The sequence below is a fragment of the Nematocida ausubeli genome (assembly GCF_000738915.1).
Source record: "Nematocida ausubeli strain ERTm6 chromosome Unknown supercont2.2, whole genome shotgun sequence".
Lineage (NCBI taxonomy): Eukaryota > Fungi > Microsporidia > Nematocida > Nematocida ausubeli.
The window spans coordinates 1-27,932 of record NW_026515635.1 but is presented as its reverse complement, the minus strand read 5'-3'; the positions used below and the strand labels follow the sequence as shown (position 1 = coordinate 27,932).

Here is a 27,932-nt window from a genome sequence, read left to right as displayed (position 1 = left end):
CATATATTAATCAATTATGACTAAATATAACCCGATATAACCAATATACACCAATATACACCAATATACACTCACTTACAACAGTATAAGACTAAATACAACAGGATATAACCAATATACACTAGTTTATGACTAATTACACTTACTTACACCAATATACACCCAATTACGACTAAATATAACAGTATACGCCCAAATCCAACAGTATAAGACTAAATAAATACGCAGATTTGCAAATTTTTTATGAGTCAAAGAATAAGCTTTGAGAGCTCCCAAGAAATAGGCGCATTCGTAAGGATGACAAATATGTATGCTTTAGTGGCAGCCACAGATAACACTAATTTTGTATCTGCATTTGAAGAAGTCTTAAATATTCCCGTTATACAAACGACAATTAATGGCATAAGAATGGCAGGCACACAGACAGTAGGAAATTCAAAGGGTCTGCTTGTCTCTTCCAGTACAACAGACCAAGAACTACAGCACTTAAGAAATTCCCTTCCTAATTACATTAGGGTCAGGCGTATTGAAGAGCGTCTTAATGCCCTAGGAAATATTATTGTCTGCAACGACAACAGTGCACTAGTGCATCCTGATGTTTCTTCTGAGACTGTGGATATGATTACAGACGTATTAGGCGTAGATGTATTTAAGTATGCTTTAGCTGAGAATGGCTTAGTAGGCTCGTATGCAGCTATGAATAATACGGCTATGCTGGTTAGCTCTAAGACATCCGCTGAGGAAGTTGCAGAATTATCAGATCTTTTGAATGTAAGGGTAGTACCCGGGACAGTGAACAAAGGCTCAGATGTAATAGGGTCTGGCTTGGTGATCAATGACTTCGCGTGCTTTGTTGGCTCGAAAACAACAAGCACAGAGATTGTTGTAATTGATGGGTTATTCAAGACAGCACCAAATGCAGTGCTAGGGGATGATGAGAAGAGGGCATGGATTGATGCATTGCAGATATGATTATTATTTAATACACAGAGGTTATTACAGGATATATAGTTAAATATTGTCAGTTTATGGGTATATACGTTATATTTATGGTCTAAGTACTGTTAGTTTATGGGTATATACGTTATAAATACTGTTATAAGTGACTAATATACGTTATAAATACTGTTAGTTTATGGGTATATATGTTATAAATGGTTAATATGTGTTATAAGTGACTAATATACTGTTATAAGTGATTTTATGAAGCCAAAAATGACTAATATTCTGGTTATATCTGGTTATATCCATTATAAGTGGATATATACGGTATGGTGATTAAATAAATCAGATGATAGATTTTGTTCGTGTTATATCTTGTTGTATCTTCTTGCTTTGTTAAATAGTCTGGTCTTAAACACTTCGCATTATTAAACTAAATATTTATTTAATACGGTTATATATGAGTATATAGACTAAATATTGTTGTAATTGGCTAAGTGCAGATATATATGGTCATTTTTAAGATAAATAACTGACAAAATACTGTTATAAATGACTAATAACTGACTAAATACTATTATAACTGTCAAATAATTGACTAAATACCGTTGTAGCTGACTAAATCCCGCTATAACCTAATAGCCCACTACTGACTGACTAAATACTGTTATAACCCACTACAGACTGCCTTATGCACCCCACAATAAACAGTCTATGAGACAATCCCATTCTCCACATCCTGGACAGTCACTGTCTCCCCATCTATTTCTGTCTCCAGGCCATTATACAGCAACTGACTCCCCCGTATATTCAGACCCTGGAAGAATACCTCTAGAGACCTCTTGGATGCATCTCCAACTGAAATATCAAATGGCACCAACTTGCACAAAGGATACTTTAATAGACCTAGTCTACTCCCATTGCTGCCTGTGAATATGACAGACCCACTTCCTTCTCCCTTCCCAAATAATATCATCCCAAAGGATTTTGTGCCCTTGAAGGAAACTGACTTTAAATTAACGGCAAACAAGCAGCAGGCCCCTAATAATTTACTCTTCTCAAATTTACCCTTCAACCCACTGACTACAGTCCTTTTCTCATTCTTAAAGTCTACATTTTCAATGAAAAGTGTGTCTGCCTCAGGATGGTCCATAATAGAGTCTATCCTCCCTGATAGAATGACTATCTTGTAGAATTCTGCAATGGGCCTGACTAAGTCCTTATGTATATACAGTTCATTAGTATATTTTACATATATATCTTGGTACCTGTCATGTATCTCTATTAATTTGTTAATTAAATGGTCAGATACTTTATTTGTAATTTGTCCTTCAAATAACCACTTTCTTATCTTTGCAACTGCCAATAAATTATCTATTCTTTCTGCTGGTCCTGCTGCTACATAAGCCAGCATCTGCTGTGGTCTTAATGAAATTACATTTGAGATGCTAGTGAGTGTCTGTTCATCTACGTCTGTATTTCTGAGTAAGTGCGAGATGCACCTGGCAGGTCCTTTTATTTTCTTGCCTTCATCTGTTAAGATTGTATCATCATTTAATATATCTATTTTTACGTTAATTATAGCACTTATTATATGTATATACGAGTGCTCTGTGGATATTTGCAAGTGCGGTACTTCTTTTGTTTGCATGGTAGGAAAATAATTAATTATTTTTATATGCAGCGAATTAATTAGTATATAGTGAGTATATAGTATATTTAGTATATAGAGGATATAGTGGGGTATTTAGACAGTGAATATTTAGTAGTCATTAATTATTTAGTAGGGTAGCCATTAGTCAGTGGTTATTTAATCGTTAGTTAGTGAATATTTAGTAGTTATTTAATCGTTAGTCAGTAAATATTTAGTCAGTAAATATTTAGTAGGGTAGTCATTAGTCATTAATTATTTAGTAGTCATTAGTCAGTGAATATTTAGTGAATATTTAGTGCTTATTTAATCGTTAGTCAGTAGTTATTCAGTGGTTAATTATTTTTAGTGAATATTTTTAGTGAATATTTCTTAGTTATTTAGTCACTAGTTAGTCATTAATTAGTCACTGGTTAATTAGTCAGATATATTAGTAGGGTAGCCATTATCCCTTATCTACTCATTAATTAATTAGTCTAGTATTACTACTGTGAACTATTAATATGCTAGTGAGACATTTTTATTCTTGGTATTTTCCGTTAGAATATGCCATATTAAAGTATCACATGAATTAGACCTGCTTATTACCATGTATTACTAGCACATAGATCTATTATTAGTTCCATCTTGCATCTTCACTTTTATTATCACTTCCATGGTTTAAAGCAGAAGTGACAAAAAATGATTAGATATTTTTTGGAAAAGGCGGGATCTTTCCCGCTCTTATTCCTATATAAATCTGAATTATTTGCAAAAGTATCATGAAAGCCTCAAAGAAAGAACTATCCATAAAGTCATTTCTTATTGTACTTCATACAATTATACTCTACTGCATAATGGCACATGATATTAGCATAATATACTACAGTATAGCAGGATTTATATTAGGATCATTTGCCTTTAAGAGTACTCTAATCTCTTCCATATGCGTGATAGCTGCAAATCTAGTCAGATACACTAAGACAGTCTCATATATACCCTTAGTAGGGGTTCTTGCATCTTCCATAAATAATCTCAATGAAGCAAATTCCAGTCCAATCCATAGTACTACACCAGAGCCAATAGGAGATTTCCAAGTATTCAATGGAAGTGAAAATATTCCGAGTATAAGTGAAAATATCACTAAAGAGTCTCTATTCAGGCGAGCTGAAAATGCCATTTCAGTCCAGGAGAGAAATGCCTTATTACAGCAAGCTAAATACCTCTTATCAGAACAAGAACAAAATGACTTCTTGAAGTGGCAGCATGAACATCCTGAACTTGCAGATGAAGAAGATGCCCTTTTAAAGTGGAAAGTCAGAAAGAACTTCTTGGAAGAAGATGAAATTGATAAGAAAAATGAAGAAAAAGAACTAAATGACCCTGAGACTAATGAATCTATAAAGATAAGTGATAATCTAATCGATAAAATAGTCAATATTGTATGTGAAAGATTAAAATACCCAATAATCAAAGGAATAAACAAAGGAGTAAGGGAATTCTTTGAACAGAATCATAATAGTAATGAAGGACTATTTGAACCGAGTTATAGTAGTGAGGGAGTCTACAGATCAAACCATGTGGAATATATACCCTTAAGAACAAATCGCAACAAGGAAGATGATAGGTCTAGTACTTCACTGCTTCTGGATGAATTGCCTAGTATTGAGAGTCCATCACCTGATGAAAATGAACAGAATCCAAATGATAATGCAGACAGAACCAAGAAAGACAAAAATACCAGAAGAAAGCCTTTGTTACATGTAAAAGGAAGATTTTATCAAAGAGATGATAGCAGTAGTTCTTCATTAATTATCCATAAAGAATCACCATTTAGTATTCGAGCAAAGCAAAGGAAAGGACTAATTGAGTTTATGAGTCCAGATAAATCTAGTGATTCATTGATTTTCCGTGAAATGGATAATAAAGAACTCTCTCTTGGTAAGAATGGAAATAATACAAGTGATGATGCAGGCAGTGGTGAATTATCTGATGATTTAAATGGAAGTAATCCTAAATGTAATAAGTCTATTTAGTCTAACTGCAGTAAGAGTATTAATAAGTCCATCTGAAGTACTCCATGGGTACAGAAATACTCTATGGGTACGAAAATACTCTATGGGTACGAAATACGAAGTAAAATATGCTAGACCAAAAATATGTAAATATACAAGCACATTAACCCTAGCATATATACTTGTTCTCTTGCATGAATCATGAATAAATTTCATTGTCCTTTAATATTCTATATTGACTTATTTTAATGCACATTCATACTGTAATAGACTAAATATAACCCGAAGTAGACTAAATACGTACTGTAATAGACTAAATACTTCTTTATTCTTCTACTACAAGAGTGTTAGTACAACAGAAATAATTTCAGAAATAGAAGAATTTAAAGCACTACAGTAGAACAGTAGAACAGTAGAAGAGAATAAACATGAAGTAAAAAGGACATATATACAGTGCATATAAACATATACAGAATAAAATATACTTATAATTCACTCTACTAGACTAATTTCCAGCAGAAATATAGATAAATCACATATTCCTACTACCCAGGATCTATGGATCTGTTGTCTTTAGAGTCTTCTTTCCATCTTCTAAATATATTTCCATTAAAAATAGACTAATTTGTACTACTGCAGTACTCTTTCTTCTGAATATTAAGAATACTCTATTACATACGCTTTATTATGATTATTTAGACTAATTTGTACTACTGCAGTATATTTGTCTTACCCTTTACTCTCTTCTTCTATTTTGTTTGTTTCAATTCGCATGGTTCCTTTGTTCTGTGAGAATAACCTGGCCAGGCACCTTCTCATATTCATATTATTTGTATATCTGATTATTCTGCTGTGGTCTTTCTTGTTTCCTATGCTGGGTGTACTACTGTGAGCCAGTACCTTTAGACCACTATCCATGTAATCTACTATTTTCAACGGAAAATCAAGTCTGCAGACATGAGTGGATATTCCGAAGTCTGCAACTGCCAGGAGATCTAAATAATCATTATAATCCAGGAATACCTGAATCACTTGCAGTGTTTTATTTTTGCATTCTATTTTCTCTTTTGTCGTTATAAATAGTACACCCCCTTGTGGTATATTAAGTGTATTCAACTCTTCCAAAAATCCTTCAATATTCTCTTCCTGTGAGCAGCTTGTGCTGCATATTCCAATCTGCTGACCTATTTTTATTGAATCTAGCTTCTCCTTGTACTCCGTATACTTCTCTGATAAATATGCAAAGAACTTCTTCTTACAGACTTTTCTGTCTTTTGTCTCTTCCTTCTTAGTGAGTGCCTTCCTTAGGCGAATATCCGTCAGAAGAAAGGGTTTTTTAATTCTGTGAGAAATAAAGTACTTCTGCATGTCGTATGTGACTGTTATGTTCTCTGCGCACCTGGCAATCTGCCTGTCAAATATTTCCATGAACCCAACGGATATTCTGTGCCAATCTATGATCACTCTAATTCCCAGTATTTTTGAGAATATTAATGGAAATATGACAGTTAGAGTTGGTGGTACAACAAATATCACAGTGCCCCCTTTGTTATAGAACTTGCAATTAGTCAGGCACTCCTTCAAGCCATGCGTATGCAAATTAAGCCTGTATTTATACAAGTGAACCATGCTCATAATTGATATATATACGAACTTAATCAGAATAAGTATCTGTCTCACAAGGATGGGCTTATTTCTAGTCGGAATATTCCGGATATAAGAAATATTCAACTTGTCTTCTACTCGGCCAGAATAATCCCTGGCCCCTTTATATGATACAAGCGTAACTGAGTGACTGTTTTTCTTAAGATACTGGGCTATGGCCAGACTACGTCCTGACTGATCAATTGGTGCTAGGTTTATAACCAACATTTAATACAAATATTTTCATTAGCACTTAATTAAATGCAGAAGATTAAAATAAATGAGAAGAAGTGCTGTCTAGTGGTACTGGATGGATGGGGATACAATGAAGAAATAAACCCAGAAATAAAAGATGGGATTATTTTAGGGAGACCAAAGTATATGGAATCTTTGTGTAAGACGTACTATAGTGCCTTGTTGTATGCGCATGGGAGATATGTGGGTCTTTTATCAGATGAGTCTATGGGAAATTCTGAGGTAGGGCATTTAACAATAGGCTCTGGTAGAATTGTACAACAAGATAGTGTAAGAATTAGACAGACACTCTCTAGTGATCCTTTGTCTTTAGCTGAGAAATTGTTCCTAAGTGGTACTAGACTGCCTCAAATTCACATACTTGGGATTTTGTCAGACGGAGGCATACATGGCCACTGGATGGATATCCGGGATATGGCAATTTTAGTTGCAGAGTTCTGTGATTTTGTATATATTCACACAATATCAGATGGCCGGGATACGCGTCCTTCTGAGTACCTGAAATATTTGGATCTGTTGATGGAAAGTGTCCCTGAGAATGTTTTGGTTGTTTCTGTTTCTGGCAGATTCTACAGTATGGACCGTGACAGAAGGGAAGAGCGCACGGAGGAAGCACTTTCTGCAATCACAAACAGAAAAAACGAACTACCTGAAAAGATGAAAACTGAAAGTCTCTCCAGAAGAGAGTGCCTAGAGAACATAAAAAGACACGTTAATTCTTCTTATTCTTCTGGTATCACAGATGAATTTATTGTGCCATTTTGTTCTTCCCATGGAATACAAGAGGGTGACACTGTAGTCCTGACTAACTTCCGGATTGACAGGATCAAGCAAATATACAATAGACTAAATAGTTATGGGAATGTGTATACTATGACAAGAGTATGCAATGAGCAAAAAACTGAAAAAGTTCTATTTGAAAGGCCTTCCGTTAATAATGCACTAGGTGATGTAATTGAGTCTTTAGGTCTGCAGCAAACACGCATTGCAGAGAGTGAAAAGCAAGCTCACGTGACATTTTTCTTTGATGGTGGGAAAGATGTCTGCAGGGAGCATGAAAAAAGAATTATTCACCAGAGCCAAAAGGTGCACACCTTTGATGCAGCACCAGAGATGATGGCAGCTGCAGTTGCAGAGTCTGTTTGCAGTAGTATTGCAAGTGGAGATGACTTTATTCTTGCAAATCTAGCGAATTGTGATATGGTTGGGCACACGGGTTCCCTTGAAGCCACAATGGATGCAGTTAAGTTTGTTGATAATGAAGTATACAGAATCTACTGTGCAGCAAAGCAGCACGGGTACAATCTTGTGATTACAGCAGACCATGGGAATGCAGAAATAATGAAAGACGCAAAGGGCACAGTTAAGTCACATACAACAAACAGAGTACCCGTTATAATCATCAGAAGTACAGACTACAAGGATGAATTGTCTCAGGGAAATGGTCAATTTGACTTTGCACCCACCAAGGACAGAGCTCTTTGTGATGTAGCCCCTACCATTCTTGATCTTATGCAGCAGAATATTCCAAAGGAAATGACAGGTACATCATTACTGCCTAACTGTACCATGGAATAAATTTAAAGTACTTTATATGAAAATACGTTAGAATATACCATATTAATTATTATGTGAAAAATACCTGTTAGAATATATTAATTATTACCAATTATTACTGAATATATTAGTATATTATAATATGGATATAATTTACGTTAGTATTTGCACTATAATGGTATATTCATAGATATATTCATAGATAGATTATTTTGGATCTGTAAAAAGATAGTAGATAGTAGTCTATAAACAGATAGTAGATAGTAGTATATAAACAAATAGTAGATATTTGTTAAGATATCTCGAGTTATATTATATACTGGAATATCTTTGATGACTGTGGTTTTTTGTACTAGTGTTGCCATGTACTGCCTTCTATTAATATTTTCATGCAATGTAGTATTCTAGTATACGAAGAATATTCCAGAGTGAAATTAATTGACTCGTATACCCAGGTAATAATGATGTGTGGCTTTACTATGTTCTTAATATTTGCATCTTAATGAATTCTTTACATATCAATCTGCTCTTATTATTTTTGCTTAAATAAAACCCTTCAAAGAATATATACTCAGGGAGACTTATTCTTTAAAAATATTCGAAAATAAAAAGTGTACAGATACAGATTAGACTAAGAATAAGCATATTATATCATAAATTGTCATAAATTATTATAAATATAGAAGGATTATAGCGTGTGGATAGAACTACAACAAAAATGACATATTCTTTATTCGGGTTATATCACTGGAAACTTGTTGTTTTTGTGTGTATTTTGTGTGTACTTTATGTGTATATAACCTGAAAATAACCTGAAATTAGAATGACTGTGGTAAAATCTCTCATTATTCTGGGACTCAATGAGTCCATTGATTATATTTCACTTTCCGGAATATTCTTCGTATACTAGAAGACTACCTACTAATTGTAAGAGAATATTAATAGAAGCAGCAATATGACAGCAGTAAGAAATATATTCAACAGAAATACAAAAGAAATCCTAGTAATCCTAGATATTCAAGTATGTGATAAATAAAACTCATTTGACATCTACTATCTACTATCTACCTTAGACTAATATTTCTTGGCTGAAATTTCTCCCCTATTTGGGAATGTCAATAACCCAAAAGATTTCCCAAAAATTAACCCGAATAACCCGAATCCACCTTAGTATTCACAGTGTATTTAGTCTGGAGTATTTTTCAGTAGATTTGAATACACTGTAGGGTAGCATGCTGACTAAATATAACAGGAATTGGTTTATTTAAATTTTTACAATGAAAGACACAAATGAAGATGTATTTCATGGGATAGTCCCTCTTCCTGGCGTATATTTGGAGAAGATGCTTACAGACCCACCCAGAAGGAACCCGAATGCCTTGTTGGATGGTCTGGTTATTTCCCCGAAAATCATCGCAACATTAATCCAGTCAATTCCCATGCCATGGGAAACTGAAAAGACTGTCACATGCGCATACAATACAGATGGGATAATTTTAGGATGCAAAAGCAAAAACAGTGAAGATAGTCTAAATTATAAGTGTAAATGGCTATATATCTTAGATGGGATTGTGTCTGGTCTTATATACAGTGTTAAAAGAAGTAATTATACAATTCACGAGTATAAGAGACTAAGAGAAAAATATCCTCAGATGAAAATATCCAGAAAAATAAATAAGGAGAGACTGTTCCCTCTTCTTTATAACAGAGCACGTGACTTCTCTAAGGACATAGTTTCTCCATTTGCAGGTTCCCATGAAATTATTTCTGAAGAATGCGATGAAAGAAGGGTTATGTCTAGAGAGAGTAATAGTGTCATATTAGAGAGAACACAGAGAAGGGAAAAGACAAAAAGAAAGAGATCCCATGGGAAAAAACAGAATAATCCAGGAATATCCAGTAAAAGTCCTTATAAATCCCCGAAAAAAGAGTTTGAAAGCACAATGGAATGGAGTAAGTTTGCTAGGCTGTACGTGCACCATGGAAGAAATATACTTAATTACGTTATAACCGAAAGAAAAATCAAGTACTTAAATATTTCTGATAATTATGCACTTGAAAGGAGAAGGGTTCTTACTACAAAGGAGAAAAAGAAAAGTCGCATGGGACAGACCTTTCACATTGTACAAGAACTTTTCAAACTGCTTTCCAGAATAGTTTGGATTATTGAGAAAAAAAACTCAAAGGAAATTACCTTGCACCAGTCACTGGAGTATTTATTCCAGGAATTCACTCAGATAGGCGTAAATACAGCCATATACAGATACAAGTACTCTACAATTAAGCAGATTTCTGAGATGTCAAAAATAGCAAGAATTCTTAGCTTGCAGAAAGAAAAGACAAAAGTACCTTATGACTTGATGTGGTGTGAGACATGGCGTATATGGACACTTTTTCTTCTGGGGAGTGCTCCTTTGTTTTCAAGTCGACTGGCAGATTATGTAGTCAGAAGACGAGAAGGCAGAAGAAAAAGACAGAAAAAAATAACAAAGCAAAGAGTCAAGTCAGCAGAAGATATCCAGTTTAAAGAAGATATTCTAGATGCAATCTCAGGAATAGTCGATCTACAGCAGATAAATCAGCAGGTCCTTAAGAATATAATGAAATCCGCATGGAAGCAATGGAAAAGAGAAGATTCTTATGAGGAGTACATAAGAAAAGAAGCAGACAAAAGGTACTTTCCACTAAAAGAACACCAAAGCATAAAAGGACTTCATGAAATACTTATATCAAAGATAGAAGAAAAAGGTAATTTCTGGTGTAAAGAAACAATAGAACAATGGAACAAGTACGTACAATGCAAGATATCAAATAAAAAGGAAATTAGAAAGATAAAATCAAGGATGCTCAGGGCTGCAATGCTTCTGAATAAAAGAACCCAAAGAATATGCTTGGAAAAAGAGTTTTCAGGTGAGAAAAAACAACCAATAGATTTACAACGGATTTCCTTCGATCAGAACAAAGATCTTCTTGCATTAGAAACCTACAAGAAAGACACTTTATATGATATTTTAGAAGTTTCCTTGAATAAGCTAGCCAGTACATACAAAAGACACCTAAAACAAGAAGAAAAAAAAGAAGTAGAATTTCTGAGAAATTCTCTAGTAGATTTACCTAAGACACTCGCCTGGGTGACAAAAAGAATTTCAAAAAAAAAAGAGACAGTAAAAATACTGTTAGAGTACGGACAAGATATAACCAAAAAATACTCAATTGAAGAAAGAGTAGTAGATGCATATTTAGAGCACCTTATATCTTACCATATACATATCTCAGGAATTGCACAAAAAACACTACCACTTGATGATGAACCATTGCCTGTCACCCTTATGAAATATGCAAAAGAGATGCAAAGAATAACAAAAGAAAGACATGACCAAGAAATAGTCCCTGGAGCATGTCCTTCTGAAGTGTACTTTTCCTCTGTGAATTTGGTGAATCTGGTGAATGAAATAGACAGAGACTCTCTTATGATTCTTCTTAATGAAATATGCGACAAAACCATATCTGAATATATTGTAGCACAGAGTGCATGTACGCTTGTGTATAAGGATATTTCATCGATGCAAAGGATTGGTCTATCAAAGGGACTGGAATTTCATTCGGTTGTGAGTGAAATTATTTTGCAAAGAATTGATGTACTTCTATTAGAAGAAGCAGAAAGTGCAGTACTTAAGTACTTTAGATGCAGCAGTACCATGTACATTCTACATACAAAAGATCTATTCTCAATTGAACTTTTAAAAATGAAATGGCTGAAGGGTCTCTCTGTGCCTTGTATTATAAATGATTTAGATCCACAAGAAAGCATTCTGAAAGAATTCTCTGCAGTGAATGGAGAGACAAATCAGTTTCCAACGGGTTTTTCCTATTTAAAAAAATCACAAGATACTGCAGGAAGTTATATACAGAATATATTCGGGTCTGCACTCTCCTCTACCCTAATAGATGCATTCCCTGTTGTACTCTCTGCTGGTGACTTTGACATACGCCTGTCACACGAATCTGCTTCAATTCAGGCATCACAGCAAGCACTAAATCAGTTTCAGTTGTGCGCCAGGAAGATATACTATGACACAGCAGGAAGCTCTTTTGCAATTGCAGTAGACAGGTGGAACCGCCTGGTGACTCAGAATATTTTGTTTTTCCGAGAGACTCTTACAACGGACTTTTTTCAGGTAATTGAAGCCTTTGAGGAAAAGATTAAAAGAAGAATTATGTCGACAGTGAATACGCAGATGAAAAAAAGGTTCCCTAATGTGATGTTCTACTCAGGAAAGGATGTGGGTGGTCTTGGCTTCATTTCTCATCTTGTTCTTATTAAGAGCATATCCACGTGGTCAGATGAAATAGAACTCTCGCAGTCACTGTACAGCAGAATACTTGGAGTTTTAAATAACGGAAAACCTGAAAATATAATGGATTCAGTAAATACGTTATTTAATGACCTGAAAAATGAAGGAATTCAGATAAAACACGCAGGTATACCACGGGTGCATGCTTTCATGCATAAATCAAAGATGCACAGGTGTGAGACAGGATGGAGACTTCGAAATTATAATTCATCCGGAATAAAAAGATGGACAAACGAGGTGCACGATGGATACTGGGTCATATGGACAAGATATAATGCATTACTACACAGTACAAATGGATTTTCATTGAAATCTTCTACAGTTAAATTTGTCTCTTCACCAGAAAAATCACAAAAATATCACGCCACTTTATACAGGACTGTCAGACAAGCATGGAACACACAAGAGACAAATTTAACTGTAGAAGATGAAAATAAAGACCCACTTATTGTGCAGCAAATTATATGCCACACACAGACGAATACTTCTACAGCACAAAGGACAAAGGCGCAGATAGGCGAAACAGCCAGGCTCCCAAATAAAATGTTTATGCTCTGGTGGAGTCCCATTATAAACCGCAGCAAAATAAACGTGGGACACAATACGCCCATCCCAGAGACACTGATTCCCATGCATGGAAAATTCTCTTCACTTAGACTAAGCTATGAGAAATTATTCAGTAGCAATTTATGGCAGGAAATACACAAGCAAATAGTCCTGCAAATAATCAGTATCTTGGAAGGAGCAATCCTTAAGCATAATATAACGGAAATTTCAGTTATAAATTCAGAGACATCACTTAGTGAAAATATTCTCCCTTGCATTTCATTCGAAATCAGGGACAAGGTGCTTAATTCTGCCTGGGTAGCACTTAGGCTCAGATGGAGTGATATTGACTCAGTCCCTGTACAGTCAGAGTGCAAGGAATATGTCCAGTATATGTCTGAGTCTGCTTCAAAATATTCTCACACTCCATTTGGGTGCATTGTCCTAGTAGATCTACTAAGGTGTGAATACTCTGTAGAAGCCACTGACCCATCAGTCATAGAAGTCTCTGATTTAATTAGCAAATCACTGTGTCAGTCTCTGTTGAACTTAAGTGCCTTGCAGGTCTTAAAGAACAGAGCATCTAGGCTTGTTGGGTACTCTAATACTGCAGCAGAAACCTCTTTATTTAATCCTAGGTCTTTGTTCAGGTATTCTGATAAAACCGTTTTTTTACAACTGTCTGAAACTGAAGTAGTCTGTCTTAATGTGCACACAGGACAGGTATATCGCAGCAAATTCAAGCGAGAGACAAAATTAGTGCAGATCCTTAAGTCTCTTGATGAAATTATCAGTTGCAACAGGATTCAGTATGCATTTTCACTTCCTAAGACGCACTCTCTTCTTTCTAAGTCAGGGATTATTTGCGTATTCATACCGTGCAATTTAGTGATTGAAATGACAAAAATACCTGTCTCATTAGAGAATGTATATGCTGCGTATACGGGTACTCTTTCATCTTATACGTATTTCTTTAGGACTGCGCTTATTCTTAGGCACTCTTTACTTTGTGCAGAAAAGTCAGTTAATTTACTGCACGAAAAAAGGTCAGATGAAGAGTGGATTGAATTGGAGAATAGGCTTACCATGGATATATGCAGGAAATTAGGCCAGGAAAGTGGAGTTACAGGGGAATTACTTGTAGACTCAGAGACCATCCAGAAGGAATTCGAAAATATAGTTTTTGGAGTGGACGTAAGACACCCTTTTATCGTAAAACAAGCAGAGCGCAAGGACTGGACAAATATGACAGACTGGAGATACAGATATCAGCTGGCTGATAGTGCACCCTTGGGGAAAGGTGAAATTTCTATGGGCGCAAGTTCAGGTGCGCATGAGATTTCTGTGAATTCTTTGGAAGATGCGTTTTTGTTTGAGATTGATAAGAATGTGATAAGAACTTTTCTTCAAATTTCAGATCCACTGATTCCTGTCATTGGTCTTATATGCAGTGATTCTGCACACCCAGAAGTCTCCATATTTATTACACCAAGGCAACTATTTATCTCCAGAAATTTCTACATCTCTTCACTTTCCATGGACTCTTACAGGATTGAGGCAATTATCCAAACAAAAACAGTATTTTCAGCAGAGATTGAATTTACATATAGCGGCCTGTCACTTACAGCAGGAGACCATATTATGGTGGTTTCTGTTGATATTTCTACAGGAATATGCACAGGAAATATGTGCGTGGTAGATTCAATTGGAGAAACTTTCTCATTGCACCCGCAGAAATCAGTTAAAATTACAAAAACCCAGAAAAGAACCAGGTTTTTAACAGCCGTTGGATGGAACAGAAATATCAATGAGCACAAAACCAATCCTGTCTTAGTCCCTGAGAAGCCTCTTCCATTTTACTCAGAAGAGTTCAGAAAATCACACTTTCAGAATTGACAAGCCCAAAGAGTAATATTTCACTCAAGACACAGGTCCATAATATAGTCTATGGTAAACCCCACATATAATTATTCTAAGACCACAAAATAGTCGTTATATATAAAATATTCTTCGTATACTAGATGTAATTCTATGAAATATTAATAGAATATAGCGTGTGTTCAGTAAGAATATGAAAAGGTTCACTATGACTAAATATACTCACCATATATATTGACTAAGAATAGGAAAGGTTCACTATGACTAAATATACTGACTAAGAATACGAAATATTTCCAACATATATATTCACCAAGAATAAGAAATATTTCACAAGAAATAAATACATCTAAGTGACAAAAATAAACCTCCCTTGATAAATATCTTATACTATCTACTGACTATCTTATACTAATATCTTTCTCACTGAAATATTTCTCCCTTTACGCCTGCCAATCACTAGATAATTATGCACGTATCTTGTAAAAACAAAGAAATCCTTCTATGACTCTATGAATGAAAGTGCAAAAACTTAAAGAGAAACTTTATTGCAGCATTCAGGTCTGTTGCTGTCCCATGGAATCTACAGATACACAGAGCACCTTGTATGTCTCTGAGTATTTATATGCAAATTATTGGGTCTTTTCCTTTTTTGCTTCTTCCTTTTCCTCTTCTTTCCCTTGTGCCTCATTGAACCTAGCTATTTTCAATGTATTATCCCGTGTGAACATAACATCCATAGCAAGAATACCAATAACCGCATACTTAACCCACTTCCAGTACCCAGCCCAAATAGTCACCATCCCTAATAAAGGGAAACTTGCATATACAATATTCCTCATGTGACTTGTATTTATAAGATTAATGTTCTTCTCCCGGTACAGGAAGGTATCATTTGAATGGTTGTTATCTCCTTTTGTCATGTACTGCAAGTGATTAAGCACTGGATCCTTTTTGTTTTCTGCCTTTGGGACAACTTCCTTCATGGAATATCTCTTATCTATTACTCTGTGGACAATAGGGATTTCATCCTTTGCCAGCTCAAATACGCATATATCCCCAGCATAGTAATTATTTCTTACATTAGCCAAGAATAAAATATCTCCCCTGTCAAACCCAGGGTACATGCTTTCACTTAGAACAACCACAATAGGGGCCTTTGTGTTGCAGATAATAGACACAGATATCCAGACCATATACGCACTAGTCAGAAGATATATGGCTTGCAGGGCCTGAGTGCATAATTCTCGGAAGGTAATCTCATTGTAGTATTCAAAGTCTTCATTGCAGAAGACTAATTCAGCCATGGGAACTAGTCTAAGTATATCGCCTGCTCTCATAACAAATAAATTTTATAATTTCAAACTTATACTTTCTATTCACAAGAATATTCCGTATATTAATACAGTCTTATTGCTGTTTTATTTTCGTGTTTTATTAGAATACTATGACAAAATATATTAAGAATAAAGTTATTCGGGTTATTCAGGGTTATATACATATTAGGGAAGGTATTTTTAGTGCTTGTGTTTATTCTGGGAGTGAGTGAATTTGTGTGAACTAGGTTTCTGAATATTAGGTCTGAAGGGATTCTGTGTGATCTACTGAGGGGTTGTTGTGGGTTGTAATTTTGGCTGTACGGAGGGTATTTTGGGTTCGGGTTTTTTTGTGTTGTATTTTTCTGTGTGTTTTGGTCTTTTTAACGTACCCATTATTGAAATATATTTAGTGGAAGACTTACTATTTTTTTCCGATGATTACACTGACAAGCACAGAGCTGAACTATCTGGTCTATAGATATCTTATAGAAGAGGGATATTCCCATGCATCGTATGTATTTGGGCACGAGAGCATGATAGAAGACAACCCCGCAGTGCCGCAGCTTCAAAGAGACGCACTAAAGCACTATATAATAAAAGGAATAGAAATGGAATATGTTGAGAAACACTCAAATATGGCCACTGGAATCCGAAAGTGCACATCAAAATACAGCATATCATCGCCTCACATGTGCATAGATCAGGAAATAGAAATTCATCCTGTGTACTTAGAGTCTCAGGAAAGCGATGTAAGTCTGTGTGCATGGGCGCAGAATGGAGAAATGGTGACAGGCAGCCAGAATTGTTTGCTGAGGCTGTGGGCCATGCCGAATGTAAGAAAAGAGTGGAAGGTAGGGATTAACCAAAACAATGCCCACGGTATAACCGGGGTAGCAATTGAGTCAGACTCTATTTTCGGGGGCACAAAGAAGGCTACGACTGTAGTAGGGACAACGCATAATGGAGAGCTTTTTGTGAGCAAAAATGGAAAAGAGTGGAAGGCACAGCAGGGCCACAGGGGGCCGATTGTTGCTGTCTCGCTGAAGGGTGAGGAGCTGCTGACAGGAGGATGGGATGGCTTATGTAAAAAATGGAAGGTGGAGAATAATTCACTTGTAGATGTAAAGACCTGGCCACTTCACAAAGGACCAATTATGGATATTCTGTCAATGGAGCAGGGAGTTATGACGTGCAGCGCAGATGGAACACTTGCGTGCATAGACCAGCACAGCCAGGAAAACCAAATAGTCAAGCTGGCAGCGCATGATGGAGAAATAAACTCCATGGTAGAGATGCATGGGAGAATTATCTCGTGCTCAGACGACAAAAAGCTGAAGATATGGAAGTTCAAGGAAAAGGATCCTTTGAATGTCTTGACAGGACACACGCAGGAGGTGTATTCCATTGCAAGTGCAACAAACATATTTGCCTCTGGGTCATTTGATGCTACAATAGGGCTCTGGTCGCCAGAAAGATCAGAAGCCCTGAATTTCCTGATAGGCCACGAGAAGCCCATATACACAGTAGACTTTTCAAAGGACGAGACCCTTCTGGCATCAGGTGGGCTTGATCCTGTGGTGAAACTGTGGGACATTCGGTCAAACGAGCTGGTGAAGGAGTTTGACATTGGGGCTGCAATCTATCAGATTGAGTTTTCTCCAAAAAACAACACGTTGCTTGTGTGCAGCTCTGACCCACGACCAATCATTCTTGATATTCGGAAATAGTTTACATAATAAATGTTTTACCCATAACCCGAATTCTTTGGCTTTTGCATGCGCGTGCATATGCGCTGCCTAAAATAGACATATGCTCTTTATGTGAAGGAGAAGAATGCACATACAGGAGACGGAAAGAAGGCTATATATTGATTTTGTGGACTGAATCTGCTAATTGGCTAGTTCTATCTGTGCATATTTTATATTTTTCTGATTTTCTTAAACGAGAAATTAAACATGTTCATACTTCTATGACTATAGTTATTTTATGTATGGGTTTATTTTAAAATAAAAACAAAAAGCACAGAAGAGCATGGGAAATTCAGAAAATGACAAAAATTAGAGACCATCTGAATATTCAATGACAGACACAAAAGACTTAAATATAATAGTTGAGAATACAGGAAGGTGCAGAAAAGATATTTACATTAATTTATCGCAAGAAATAAGACAGGATTTTAAAACAGAAAACCACAAAAATAAACATATCAATACGAAGTATAATCTGGTAGAGTAAGCATAAAAGAACAGTGCATATACCATAAAGAGCCTATTATTCAATTAGTGCCAATTTCAGCCATGTTTGAATAGATAAATTAGAATGCAGACGAGCACAAAAAACACAGGCACTTCTTATGCAGAAGAGAATAAAGTGTAGCACCCAGACGTATCCGTGCTTCTCCCATATAATCGAAAAAAGCTCATATAGCAAGAAATTAGTCTAGCACGTCTTAGGAGAAATAATATTTTCAAAGACTAAAATATTTATGGCTATGAGAAAAGCGCAAGAAAGAAAGAAGGCAGACAGCAATAGCAGCTCGGCATCCCCCCGAAAAAGAGGAAGGCCAGCAAGAAGCCCTGTTCTTTCTGAAGAGGAAGAAAACATGCAGAATAGCATTATATTAAGCAGCACAGAGGATGAGCTTATTCTGAGCGAGACAGAGCCAGAGGTGATGCCAAATGAAGAGACAGATCAAGAGATTGAGTTGTCGCAAGAAGAAGAGCCAGAACAACCAGAAGAAGAGGAAGACGAGGAGGAAAATAAAGCCCCAGAAAGCAATGCACAGCCTTCTGAAGATGAATTCGATGCAGAGAACCTCGAGTACTTTGAATATAAAAAACCAACAAGAAGGAGCGTAGCTGCACTAATAACACCAAAAGAGCCAAAGGAGACTCCAGTCAAGAAAGCAGCAGTCAAGAAAGAGCCAGTTAAAGAGCCAGTCAAGAAAGAGCCAGCAGTCAAGAAAGGAGCAGCTAAAAAAGAGACAGCCAAGAGAATAAAAGTGGAGGATGAGATGCTGGACAGAAACATGGCAGAAATAAAGAAATTTATAAGAGAGAGAAATGAGCCACTGAATACAGTCGAGATAGTCAACAACTTCCAAACAGGTCCATTTGCAATGGGACAGACCACCATACGTAAACTTCTTCTGAACTTAATACAGGACAAGGAAATCGTAGAGAAAAGAGCAGGCATAACTGCAGTCTATCTGCCAGTGCACTCAGAAGAGGACAACAACGAGGAAACACCAGAGCTAGACGTAAAATTAGCAGAGGTGAAGGCGCAAAAGGAGGAGATAGAGGCAGTGGTGAATGCAATGAGAAAGGAGAAAAGAGAGCTTCTTATGTACCCAGCTGACGAGGTCATGAAGCAGGAATTTGAGGCAATCTGCAAAGAGCTAAGTATAAAGCAGGCAAGGATCGCTGAATTTGCAGGAAGCAATAGAGTAATAGACCCAGCAGAAAAAAAGAATCTTGAAAAGAAGCTAGAGGAAAAAGTATCTCTGAAGAAAAAGGTCAAAAAGCACTTCAAAAACATCTTAGATGCAGTGGCAGAGGGAGCCAATCAAAGGCCTGCTGATTTTTTGGAGAGTATAGGAATAACAAAGCCAGAGTGTTAATATCCAAATAAATTCATTTTAAACTAATTCACTCCCCATTTAAACAATTTAAATATGCGAAATAGAAATAGAATATTTTAAATGCACCATCAAAGGATGCCTACACAGTAAAGATACACCATTTAAGAAAGACTCTAATGCATAAACACCCTAAAGATGTACATGATCCTAGAGTGGTTCATATATAACCCAAAAATACCTCAAAAATACACCAAAAATGCACAAAAATACTCCATAGTAAGCCAGTCTCCATAGAAACATAATAGCACAAAGAATATTTATAACACACAGACTAAATTCACAAGAAAATATAGCCATATTAAACACCCTATAATAGACATAATTTAAATAGCTGTTTATTAGATATTATTTATGCCATTGAATCTTTCTCAAAGAATTCATGCAGGCAGTCCCTCTTAAGACACTCTTTTCAGAAAAGACCTCTTTGGGTTTCTGCCTAAAAGAGAATTCTACAAGGCACTCATTCTATCTTATAGTCAGTAGCAGAGGCTGCACTGCTTAAGACCAAGAATCCCTGCAGGAATACAGCTGCCTTGCAGGAATATGCAGTTCTTAACTACTTTCCCTGCGAAAAGCGTGCTTCAAACTTAGTCTCCAGCACTTTCTCCAGTCTCTGCAGAATCAGCTTGTCAAACACAGCATCATCCTTCTCAATGTCTGTAATTGCATGGACAGGCTTGCTGATCTTTGAAGCCAAATCCTTCTGGGACAGTTTCATTTTTTCACGGGCACTCCTTACAGCCTTCCCAAATCCACTTTGGAACTTAATCACTTTCAGCACGCCAGTCTCTTCGTTGTAAAGAACAGAAGACGAAACCCCAGGAATTGGCCGTGCAACACTCTGGGGCTTTACGGTTTTAGTCAGGCGTACTACTCTATCATCAAACATATTTGCAGGCTTTGCAGTGCTCTTTGGTTCAGGCCGTGGCATGAAAACAAAATAGAAAAAGACTTAAATACTTTAGCCCCTCCCCAGAGAGCGTCCCATCGCACAAAATAGTGTGCGCGCTAATGGTATAATGGTAGAACGCAACCCTTCCAAGGTTAAGACCCGGGTTCGATTCCCGGTTAGCGCACTTTTTTTCCTACATATTTTTTGAAGTTTTTAAGCCCATGACACCAGAAAACAAAATCCGCACAGCAGCAGCACAGCCCCCAAAGGAAATGTACAAAATCCTGTCAGCCATAAAGCAAGAGGCACCAGAAGAAGACATAGACTATTTAGGCCACAAAATCACAATTGCAGGCAAGACGGAAAAGACAAGAAAATCCCCATATCTTTTGTATTCCATGATAGAGACACTAAGGATTGGTGCGCCCCATAATCCATTTACGCTGGAGCAAGTGAAAGAGCTCTTCAAAGAAATAATTCACAGAGGACCAAAACAAGCAGAAGACAAAAAGATCCTTGAGATTATAGCATGTTACAGGATGGTGAGCCTGCTGACAGACGTAAAAACCATAAATAATCTAGCAGAACTTTCCCTCCTGAATATTTCCCAGAAGTGGAGTCTAGAGATGCTTCAGTCCATAGTGGAAGAAAAAGAAGAAGACCTAGGGAGAGAAATAAAATTAAAAATAGCGAAGAGAGTGGCAGAAGGGTCTTCAATTCTTGGGTTTTTCATTGAAAAGTACCCTCTTCTATTTATGCCAGCCGTTAAGGAGATAATTTTATCAACGAAAAAATCAAAAATAGAGATAATTAAGAGATTTAACTCCCTGAATAAAGAAGTTGTCACAGTGGCTGCCATAAAGCAAGCAACAGAAAGCAGCAAAGACAAAAAGGAGTTCTTGAAATTCGTGCAAGAAGCATCTGTAAGACAAGAAATTCTTAAGTACGTGGAAACACTTGCTGAAGACAGATCACAATGGATCAGGTGCCAGGTACCAAAGATTCTCTACAGAAAGTCAAAAAGCACCTTCTATACATCTGCATCTGGTGCAGTCATCCGGGAAAGTGCTGTCTCTATATGGAAAAATAGACTACAAGATACATCAGCACAAGTAAGACAAGAAATACTAAAGACAGCAGCACATGAAGGCATAAGGGACCTAAAGGAAATACAACAGGCAATTTTGGAAAGAATCAGAGACACAAACAGAGACGTAAGAAAAGAAGCAATCTCAGTTATTTCATCCCTGGCAGCAGAAGCAATAGAATATGCACAGAGTAGTAGAGAGAAGTGTTTTATATGCAGAAGAAATAATTCTCAAAATGAAATATTTATTCCCTTGCTGCTCTCCATATTCATTGATGACCATGCAGCACAAGTAACCATGATTAAGGCAGTACTGGATTCACTTGCAAAAACAACCTCAAACACCATGGTGCAACAAGAGATTATAGCAGAAATATTTCACATGGTGCACAAATCACCAGAAGACATTGAAAAACTCACAGGATGCGCAAGTGCCCTAGTAGCACTGGGGTTAAGTACGTACGAAGAAGTATTTTCTTGCTCAAAACATTCACCAACTGTCGATTTAATAAAGAAAATCACCTCCCCTGGGTCTGCCACTAAACAAGAAATAAAACTGACAGAAGACACACCAGTCTGCTTGATTCTGATGCACTTAGAGGGATATAGCAGAGGACAAATTCCAGTGTCATTTTTGTCTCTCCTGAAGAAACTCTCAGAGAGAATATCAGAAGCACTCTTCTACAGAATTGCAAGAATCATAACTGTAGCACAGTACAGTGCAGTTATGCAGTGGGGTGCACCAGAAGAGTACAAAGAAGGAGGGTACCCTAGGGCATATTTGGAAGCCAGACAGATATGCATCACAGAAGGACAGGATTTCTCAATTGACTTATCCAGAATAGAAGAGAATAGGTCTATCCTAGGGAATATAAGCATGGATGTGGCAGAGCAAGAGAGAAGACTTTTTGAGTTTGGGGGTACATTGCTTCTTATGCTGCAAATGGACTTCTTGGAGTGCGGTAATAGATCAGCCCTGTTGGAAAGAACTGTCTTCAAGTACATTCTCTCTTGCAAGTCATCAGAACTGCCTGAGTGCGTGGATTGGCTCTTTTTCAAGCAGAGATTAGTCTGCGGCATAAGACAGCACCCAGACACAGAGATACGTCTTATATTCTCTGCTATTTTAGTTTTAATCTACCAACGTACTACGATAGTTTTGAATATAAAGGGAATTTTAAGTCTTCTTTCATTCTTGTGCTGGATCTCAGTTGAGTACAGGCAGCCACGTATAGTTGATGCAGTCCAGTCTATCTTCCACTCAAACACAGAACATGCCCAGGAGATCTTCTCTTTCTTCATGAACTTGAAGAGAATTAAGATAGAAGAAGATGAAAGACAGAATGAGATGTACATCTTATCTGAGGAGGTGACAGCAATGCTTGTAAGAGAGACAAGCAAGCTAGGCATAAACTCAGCACAATACTCAAATGAACTCCCTGATGGATTCTGTGAAGAACTTCGAATACGCGGAGGATGGGCCACCACGCTGCAGCTACTGGATGATGACCGGTTTAGCTCAAATTTACTCACAGTCTTCAAGCCAAAATAAACACACAGACAGAAAGAAAGGGTCAATCCAGAGTGAATTTAATTTGGCCCGTTATTAGCCTGTTATTAGCCTATATTATGAAGATATATTAGTCTATATTATTAGTCTATCTTGGCCTATTATTGATCCATACTATGGAGATGTATTAGTCTATTATTGACTATTATTGACTATTTTCACTGCAAAGAAACTCAAAGAGTAAGAGAAAAATATCCAGAGACTCAGAGACAAAAATATTCAGAAAATAAACAGCAAGCACAGCTTCACATAAATGGCTCCTAAAACTCTTAAAATAAATAATTCAAATTTACCCAAATATACAACCAAAACTTAGACTAAATATACCAATATACACTCAAATTTAACCAAATATACACATAAACATACCAATATACACCCCTAAACAAACTCTCTTTCATATTATCACAGCAAGTTCTAGCAGAAACTATCTTGAATCCAATAAAAACCCAGTAAAAACCCAATAAAAAACGACATAAATACATACACACAATATATACAACAAAATGAACAGCCACATATTTATATACACTATGCATAGCCTAATATTATATTCATTTTCTGCCATATATTACTATTTATTTATACGTCCTTGGAATATTCCCATTTATCTTCTCTTTTTTTTCTTTCCTTCATGTACTATGAACTTGCAAAAGACGTGCCAACAGACAAGAAGGAGATTATTGTGCTAGGGGAAATATTAGTAGAGGAAGAAGACATATTCCTACAAGGAGCAGATGACTACAAAGTATCTTTATCCTTTTCCCAAGAGGACGAACCCATGAAGCACGATCTTTCTGAATACGAAGGCGAGAAAGTGCTAATTTTTGGTGCTCCATCAAAAGATTCCATAAAAGTAATTGGACACAGTGCATTCAAAACACCAATCGATGAAAATCTATTCAGAAATGCAATAAAAGAAATGGGAAAATACCCAGATCTTTTTGATAACTAAACAAACCCATTGCACCACTCCAAATATCTCATGCGCTGACAAATAAAAGCACTTTACTTCTCTGTTTCTGTCTATTTATTTTGCCAAACTAGAATCACCATGGCAATGAAACTAGGTTTCGCCTGAATATTTAAGCAGACAGAATGATACAAAAAATGGGAGGTAAAGTAAGCTATATTAATAAGACACAGACAGAGCAAAAGGTACTCTCACTGGATATAGGTAAAAAAGGTCTTCAAAGGATCCCAGAAGAAGTATTCACTTCACCCACATTAAATTGGCTTATAGTCTCGAACAACAGAATTAGAAATATTCCCAGTGAGATAAAGCACATGACAAGTTTAACAAGGCTAGCACTAAATGACAACTGGATTGAGTCTGTGGCTGAAGAAATGGGTGAGATAACAAATCTGACCTGGGTAGATCTGACACGCAACAGACTAAGAGATTTGCCTGACAGCCTAAGGAATCTAAAGAATGTAGCAGGCCTGGGTCTCAGTGAGAACAGATTTGAGACAATCCCAGAGTGCGTATTCGGGATGACATCTTTGTGCAAGTTTGGATTCTTCAGTAATAAGCTGCAAGCAATCCCCCCACAGATCTCTCTTCTGAAAAATCTCACAAAGATAGATCTAAGTAATAACGATATTGTGACAGTTCCTAAGGAAATATGCAAACTATCCAGGCTTGTGTGGTTGAATTTAAGCAACAACAAAATTAAGGAACTTCCTGCAGAAATGGGAAAATTGCATCTTCTTCAGGAACTTGGCCTAGGGAACAATGCCTTGAAGACACTCCCAGACCTTGGTGCATTAAAAAGACTCACAATTCTACCTGTATATAGAAATAACTTAGAAGAACTTGGTTCTTGGGTCAGCAAGCTAGAGAAGGTAGAGAAGCTTGATTTCAGCAACAACAAGCTAAAGCACATACCTGCATCTATATTCTCCTTAAAGAAACTGCGATATCTTAATGTAAAAAACAACCTACTGCAGGAATTAGACATGCAAGTGCACCCTTGTACAACGTATCCATTGGAGATAATAGATATAAGCGAAAATCGTCTTAGAAATATTCCTTATAAGCTGTTTACTTTGTTTCCTGCACTGGCAACCTTGCGGGCAAGTGGAAATCCGTATGAAAAAGAGCAGATTATTGTACCACAAAAGTGTCCTACACTAAACCAATTATGCAATGCGTACATTATGCCAGGCCCTGGGGCATGGCTCCAGAAGGAGTGCGTCTTCTCAAAAAACGGGAAGGTCTGCGACTTGTGCAACAAATGGTTTACGTACGAACCCAGAATTCTTCTGAAAAATCAGACCTCCCTAGATGGAAGGCAAGTGATTGTAAAGAAGGTTCTGTGCTCTTCTCAGTGCCAGTTCAGCACATAGCTAATAAATTCAGGTTATATTCAATTTTTCATACTTTTTGACAGTTATGTTGTAAATTGGAGTGTATATAGCTAGAACAAAGAGAAATATAACCCGGAATATAAGGAGAATAAAGAGAATAGAAGTATAACCATAATGAGAATAGAAATATAAGCATCAATTCATATAGAAATATAACCCAAATATAAACAGAAATTCAACCTAGAATAAATTCAACTTGAAATAAAAGTATAAACATACAACCCGGAATAAAAGTATAAATATACAACCCAGAACAAAAGTATAAACATACAACCCAGAATAAAAGTATAAACATACAACCCGGAATAAATCTATATCCATAAAAATATAAATATTTCCGTTATTTATATTTCCAAAAGGAGATATTAGACAGTAGTCTAAAACTATAATAAGAGTGGGTGCCTGTCTCTTTTGTCTTTTTATTAGACATATTTCCCACTGTAGACATAAATGCACTCTTGTACTCTAATCATGTGATATTAATCATAATATATTTATATTCATGAGATTACTTTATCTTTATTATCCATCTATCTACTTTTCTTTTGTCTTCCCTAGTTGCTTGAAGAGACTGTTCATTTTCTCAAGAATATTCTTCACTTCTGGATCGACTGGTTTTTCCTTCCCTGAGAGTTGTTCTAGTTCTTCCTTTCCAAATGAAAATGACATATCATCGAATGTGACTATCATTGACTTTCTTCTTTTATCTTGCTCAATCTCTTGTTTTCTTTTTCTTTCTTTCTCTGGCATGTTCTTCTGCAGTAATTCTTCTCTCTCTTTGTTCTTCTCTTCTATTCTGTTTAAGTATCCTTCTATTGTCATGGCTTCAATCCCTGGATTATCCAGCAGAAACTTCTCTATTTTCTGGCTGTATGCTGTGTAGAGTGTGTGCATGACCTCCTTCCTCTTTGCCATTAACTTAATTACAAGGTCATCCACTGCAAATTGCTCCATAATAAAAATACTTTTGCAAGAGATTTATACCCAGGCAGAACAAGACAAAATGAATTTATGAAAGTACAACAGGAATATACTGTGCAGTATACTGTAAGACAAATAGAAATGCATATTTATCCTATTTAATCTCGTATATTTATATTTATTGTAGATTAGCCATGGCGGATTCATGAAGGTTCATATGTAAGTAGTTATAATAGAAGACTTCAGGGAATTCACCCTATATAACTCAAATTCATAAGAAATTCACTAGAAATACACAAGAATTCATAAGAAATTCATTAGAAACACACCCCATATAACTCAAATTCATAAGAAATTCATTAGAAAACCATCAGAAATTCACTCCATATAACACAAATTCACAAGAAAACCATCAGAAATCCACCAAAAATCCACAAAGATCCCATAAAAATCCAATATGTGAGTAGTCTAAATATGCAGATTAGTCAAGTTTAAAACACAAAAATTCAAGATACACGAGTAAGGATGCACCAGTAAGAATGTATCAGTAGACAGAAACAAGAGAGAAGTAAAAAGTGTTAAAGTGAAAGTGTAATCTAAGTGTTTATTTGTGCAAGCCAAATATCTTAAGAACAGTGCACACCCATGCAGATGCTATACTGACCCCAAGGCAAGCAGATACCATCAATGCACACAATGACACTCCATAAGAAAATGACTGATTTGATGATGACTTAGAGACCAAAAGACTCCTTCTCATTGTAATCCCAATAGAAAGCAAAGATGCACTCAAGCACACCAGAAGGAATATACTCATAGAGTACCTAGGAATATACTTAGACAGCAAATAATCAATAGAACTAACAGAAGCAACACACAAAGCAACAGAAGTAATCAGATTAGCAGCAAACAAAGGAAACATCTTAGTCAAGTCAGAGTCACCAGAATATATTTCATCATACATCATATGTATACTAGAACTAGATGGTTTACTACTACTAGATAGACTACTACTAGATAGACTACTAGATGGTTTACTACTACTACTAATAGAACTAGATGGTTTACTAATAGAAATACTTCTACTGCCACTGCTAGACAGGCTACTGCTGAATAAACTACTACTACTAGATGGTTTACTACTAGACAGACTACTGCTAGAACTAGATGGTTTACTACTGCTAGAACTAGATGGTTTACTACTGCTAGAACTAGATGGTTTACTACTACTACTAGATAGACTACTAGGTAGACTACTAGACAAAATATTGCTAGAACTACTACTAGATGGTTTACTACTGCTGCTGAATA

At 36.3% G+C, this 27,932-nt stretch overlaps 16 protein-coding genes and 1 non-coding gene across 17 annotated transcripts; 10 read left to right on the top strand and 7 right to left on the bottom strand.

The window, feature by feature from the left end:
* Positions 1-243: 243 nt before the first annotated feature.
* NESG_00596 (translation initiation factor eIF-6) lies at positions 244-972 on the top strand (the record flags this gene model as incomplete). The annotated part of the gene is made up of 1 exon (XM_053048245.1): positions 244-972. The coding sequence occupies one exon, from the start codon at positions 244-246 to the stop codon at positions 970-972; it is 729 nt and encodes a 242-aa protein (XP_052905005.1).
* A 682-nt stretch (positions 973-1,654) lies between these two features.
* NESG_00595 (uncharacterized protein) lies at positions 1,655-2,593 on the bottom strand (the record flags this gene model as incomplete). The annotated part of the gene is made up of 1 exon (XM_053048244.1): positions 1,655-2,593. One exon carries the CDS (start codon positions 2,591-2,593, stop codon positions 1,655-1,657), a length of 939 nt encoding a protein of 312 aa, XP_052905004.1.
* A 761-nt stretch (positions 2,594-3,354) lies between these two features.
* Positions 3,355-4,608, top strand: NESG_00594 (uncharacterized protein; the record flags this gene model as incomplete). Its single annotated transcript, XM_053048243.1, has 1 exon — positions 3,355-4,608. One exon carries the CDS (start codon positions 3,355-3,357, stop codon positions 4,606-4,608), a length of 1,254 nt encoding a protein of 417 aa, XP_052905003.1.
* Positions 4,609-5,316: 708 nt separating this feature from the next.
* On the bottom strand, positions 5,317-6,459 carry NESG_00593 (uncharacterized protein; the record flags this gene model as incomplete). The annotated part of the gene is made up of 1 exon (XM_053048242.1): positions 5,317-6,459. The coding sequence occupies one exon, from the start codon at positions 6,457-6,459 to the stop codon at positions 5,317-5,319; it is 1,143 nt and encodes a 380-aa protein (XP_052905002.1).
* A 33-nt stretch (positions 6,460-6,492) lies between these two features.
* NESG_00592 (2,3-bisphosphoglycerate-independent phosphoglycerate mutase) lies at positions 6,493-8,064 on the top strand (the record flags this gene model as incomplete). The annotated part of the gene is made up of 1 exon (XM_053048241.1): positions 6,493-8,064. The coding sequence occupies one exon, from the start codon at positions 6,493-6,495 to the stop codon at positions 8,062-8,064; it is 1,572 nt and encodes a 523-aa protein (XP_052905001.1).
* Positions 8,065-9,320: 1,256 nt separating this feature from the next.
* NESG_00591 (uncharacterized protein) lies at positions 9,321-14,840 on the top strand (the record flags this gene model as incomplete). Its single annotated transcript, XM_053048240.1, has 1 exon — positions 9,321-14,840. The coding sequence occupies one exon, from the start codon at positions 9,321-9,323 to the stop codon at positions 14,838-14,840; it is 5,520 nt and encodes a 1,839-aa protein (XP_052905000.1).
* A 614-nt stretch (positions 14,841-15,454) lies between these two features.
* Positions 15,455-16,162, bottom strand: NESG_00590 (uncharacterized protein; the record flags this gene model as incomplete). The annotated part of the gene is made up of 1 exon (XM_053048239.1): positions 15,455-16,162. The coding sequence occupies one exon, from the start codon at positions 16,160-16,162 to the stop codon at positions 15,455-15,457; it is 708 nt and encodes a 235-aa protein (XP_052904999.1).
* Positions 16,163-16,575: 413 nt separating this feature from the next.
* NESG_00589 (uncharacterized protein) lies at positions 16,576-17,868 on the top strand (the record flags this gene model as incomplete). Its single annotated transcript, XM_053048238.1, has 1 exon — positions 16,576-17,868. One exon carries the CDS (start codon positions 16,576-16,578, stop codon positions 17,866-17,868), a length of 1,293 nt encoding a protein of 430 aa, XP_052904998.1.
* Positions 17,869-18,632: 764 nt separating this feature from the next.
* NESG_00588 (uncharacterized protein) lies at positions 18,633-19,760 on the top strand (the record flags this gene model as incomplete). Its single annotated transcript, XM_053048237.1, has 1 exon — positions 18,633-19,760. The coding sequence occupies one exon, from the start codon at positions 18,633-18,635 to the stop codon at positions 19,758-19,760; it is 1,128 nt and encodes a 375-aa protein (XP_052904997.1).
* Positions 19,761-20,337: 577 nt separating this feature from the next.
* Positions 20,338-20,712, bottom strand: NESG_00587 (uncharacterized protein; the record flags this gene model as incomplete). Its single annotated transcript, XM_053048236.1, has 1 exon — positions 20,338-20,712. One exon carries the CDS (start codon positions 20,710-20,712, stop codon positions 20,338-20,340), a length of 375 nt encoding a protein of 124 aa, XP_052904996.1.
* A 74-nt stretch (positions 20,713-20,786) lies between these two features.
* On the top strand, positions 20,787-20,857 carry NESG_00586. Its single transcript has one exon. It is a non-coding gene; the product is annotated as a tRNA-Gly (tRNA).
* Positions 20,858-20,894: 37 nt separating this feature from the next.
* On the top strand, positions 20,895-23,312 carry NESG_00585 (uncharacterized protein; the record flags this gene model as incomplete). Its single annotated transcript, XM_053048235.1, has 1 exon — positions 20,895-23,312. The coding sequence occupies one exon, from the start codon at positions 20,895-20,897 to the stop codon at positions 23,310-23,312; it is 2,418 nt and encodes an 805-aa protein (XP_052904995.1).
* Positions 23,313-23,964: 652 nt separating this feature from the next.
* NESG_00584 (uncharacterized protein) lies at positions 23,965-24,285 on the top strand (the record flags this gene model as incomplete). The annotated part of the gene is made up of 1 exon (XM_053048234.1): positions 23,965-24,285. The coding sequence occupies one exon, from the start codon at positions 23,965-23,967 to the stop codon at positions 24,283-24,285; it is 321 nt and encodes a 106-aa protein (XP_052904994.1).
* Positions 24,286-24,428: 143 nt separating this feature from the next.
* Positions 24,429-25,679, top strand: NESG_00583 (uncharacterized protein; the record flags this gene model as incomplete). Its single annotated transcript, XM_053048233.1, has 1 exon — positions 24,429-25,679. The coding sequence occupies one exon, from the start codon at positions 24,429-24,431 to the stop codon at positions 25,677-25,679; it is 1,251 nt and encodes a 416-aa protein (XP_052904993.1).
* A 555-nt stretch (positions 25,680-26,234) lies between these two features.
* Positions 26,235-26,654, bottom strand: NESG_00582 (uncharacterized protein; the record flags this gene model as incomplete). The annotated part of the gene is made up of 1 exon (XM_053048232.1): positions 26,235-26,654. One exon carries the CDS (start codon positions 26,652-26,654, stop codon positions 26,235-26,237), a length of 420 nt encoding a protein of 139 aa, XP_052904992.1.
* A 571-nt stretch (positions 26,655-27,225) lies between these two features.
* On the bottom strand, positions 27,226-27,588 carry NESG_00581 (uncharacterized protein; the record flags this gene model as incomplete). Its single annotated transcript, XM_053048231.1, has 1 exon — positions 27,226-27,588. One exon carries the CDS (start codon positions 27,586-27,588, stop codon positions 27,226-27,228), a length of 363 nt encoding a protein of 120 aa, XP_052904991.1.
* Positions 27,585-27,932, bottom strand: NESG_00580 (uncharacterized protein; the record flags this gene model as incomplete). The annotated part of the gene is made up of 1 exon (XM_053048230.1): positions 27,585-27,932. A coding segment is annotated over one exon (348 nt), but the record flags the coding sequence as incomplete, so codon positions are not given.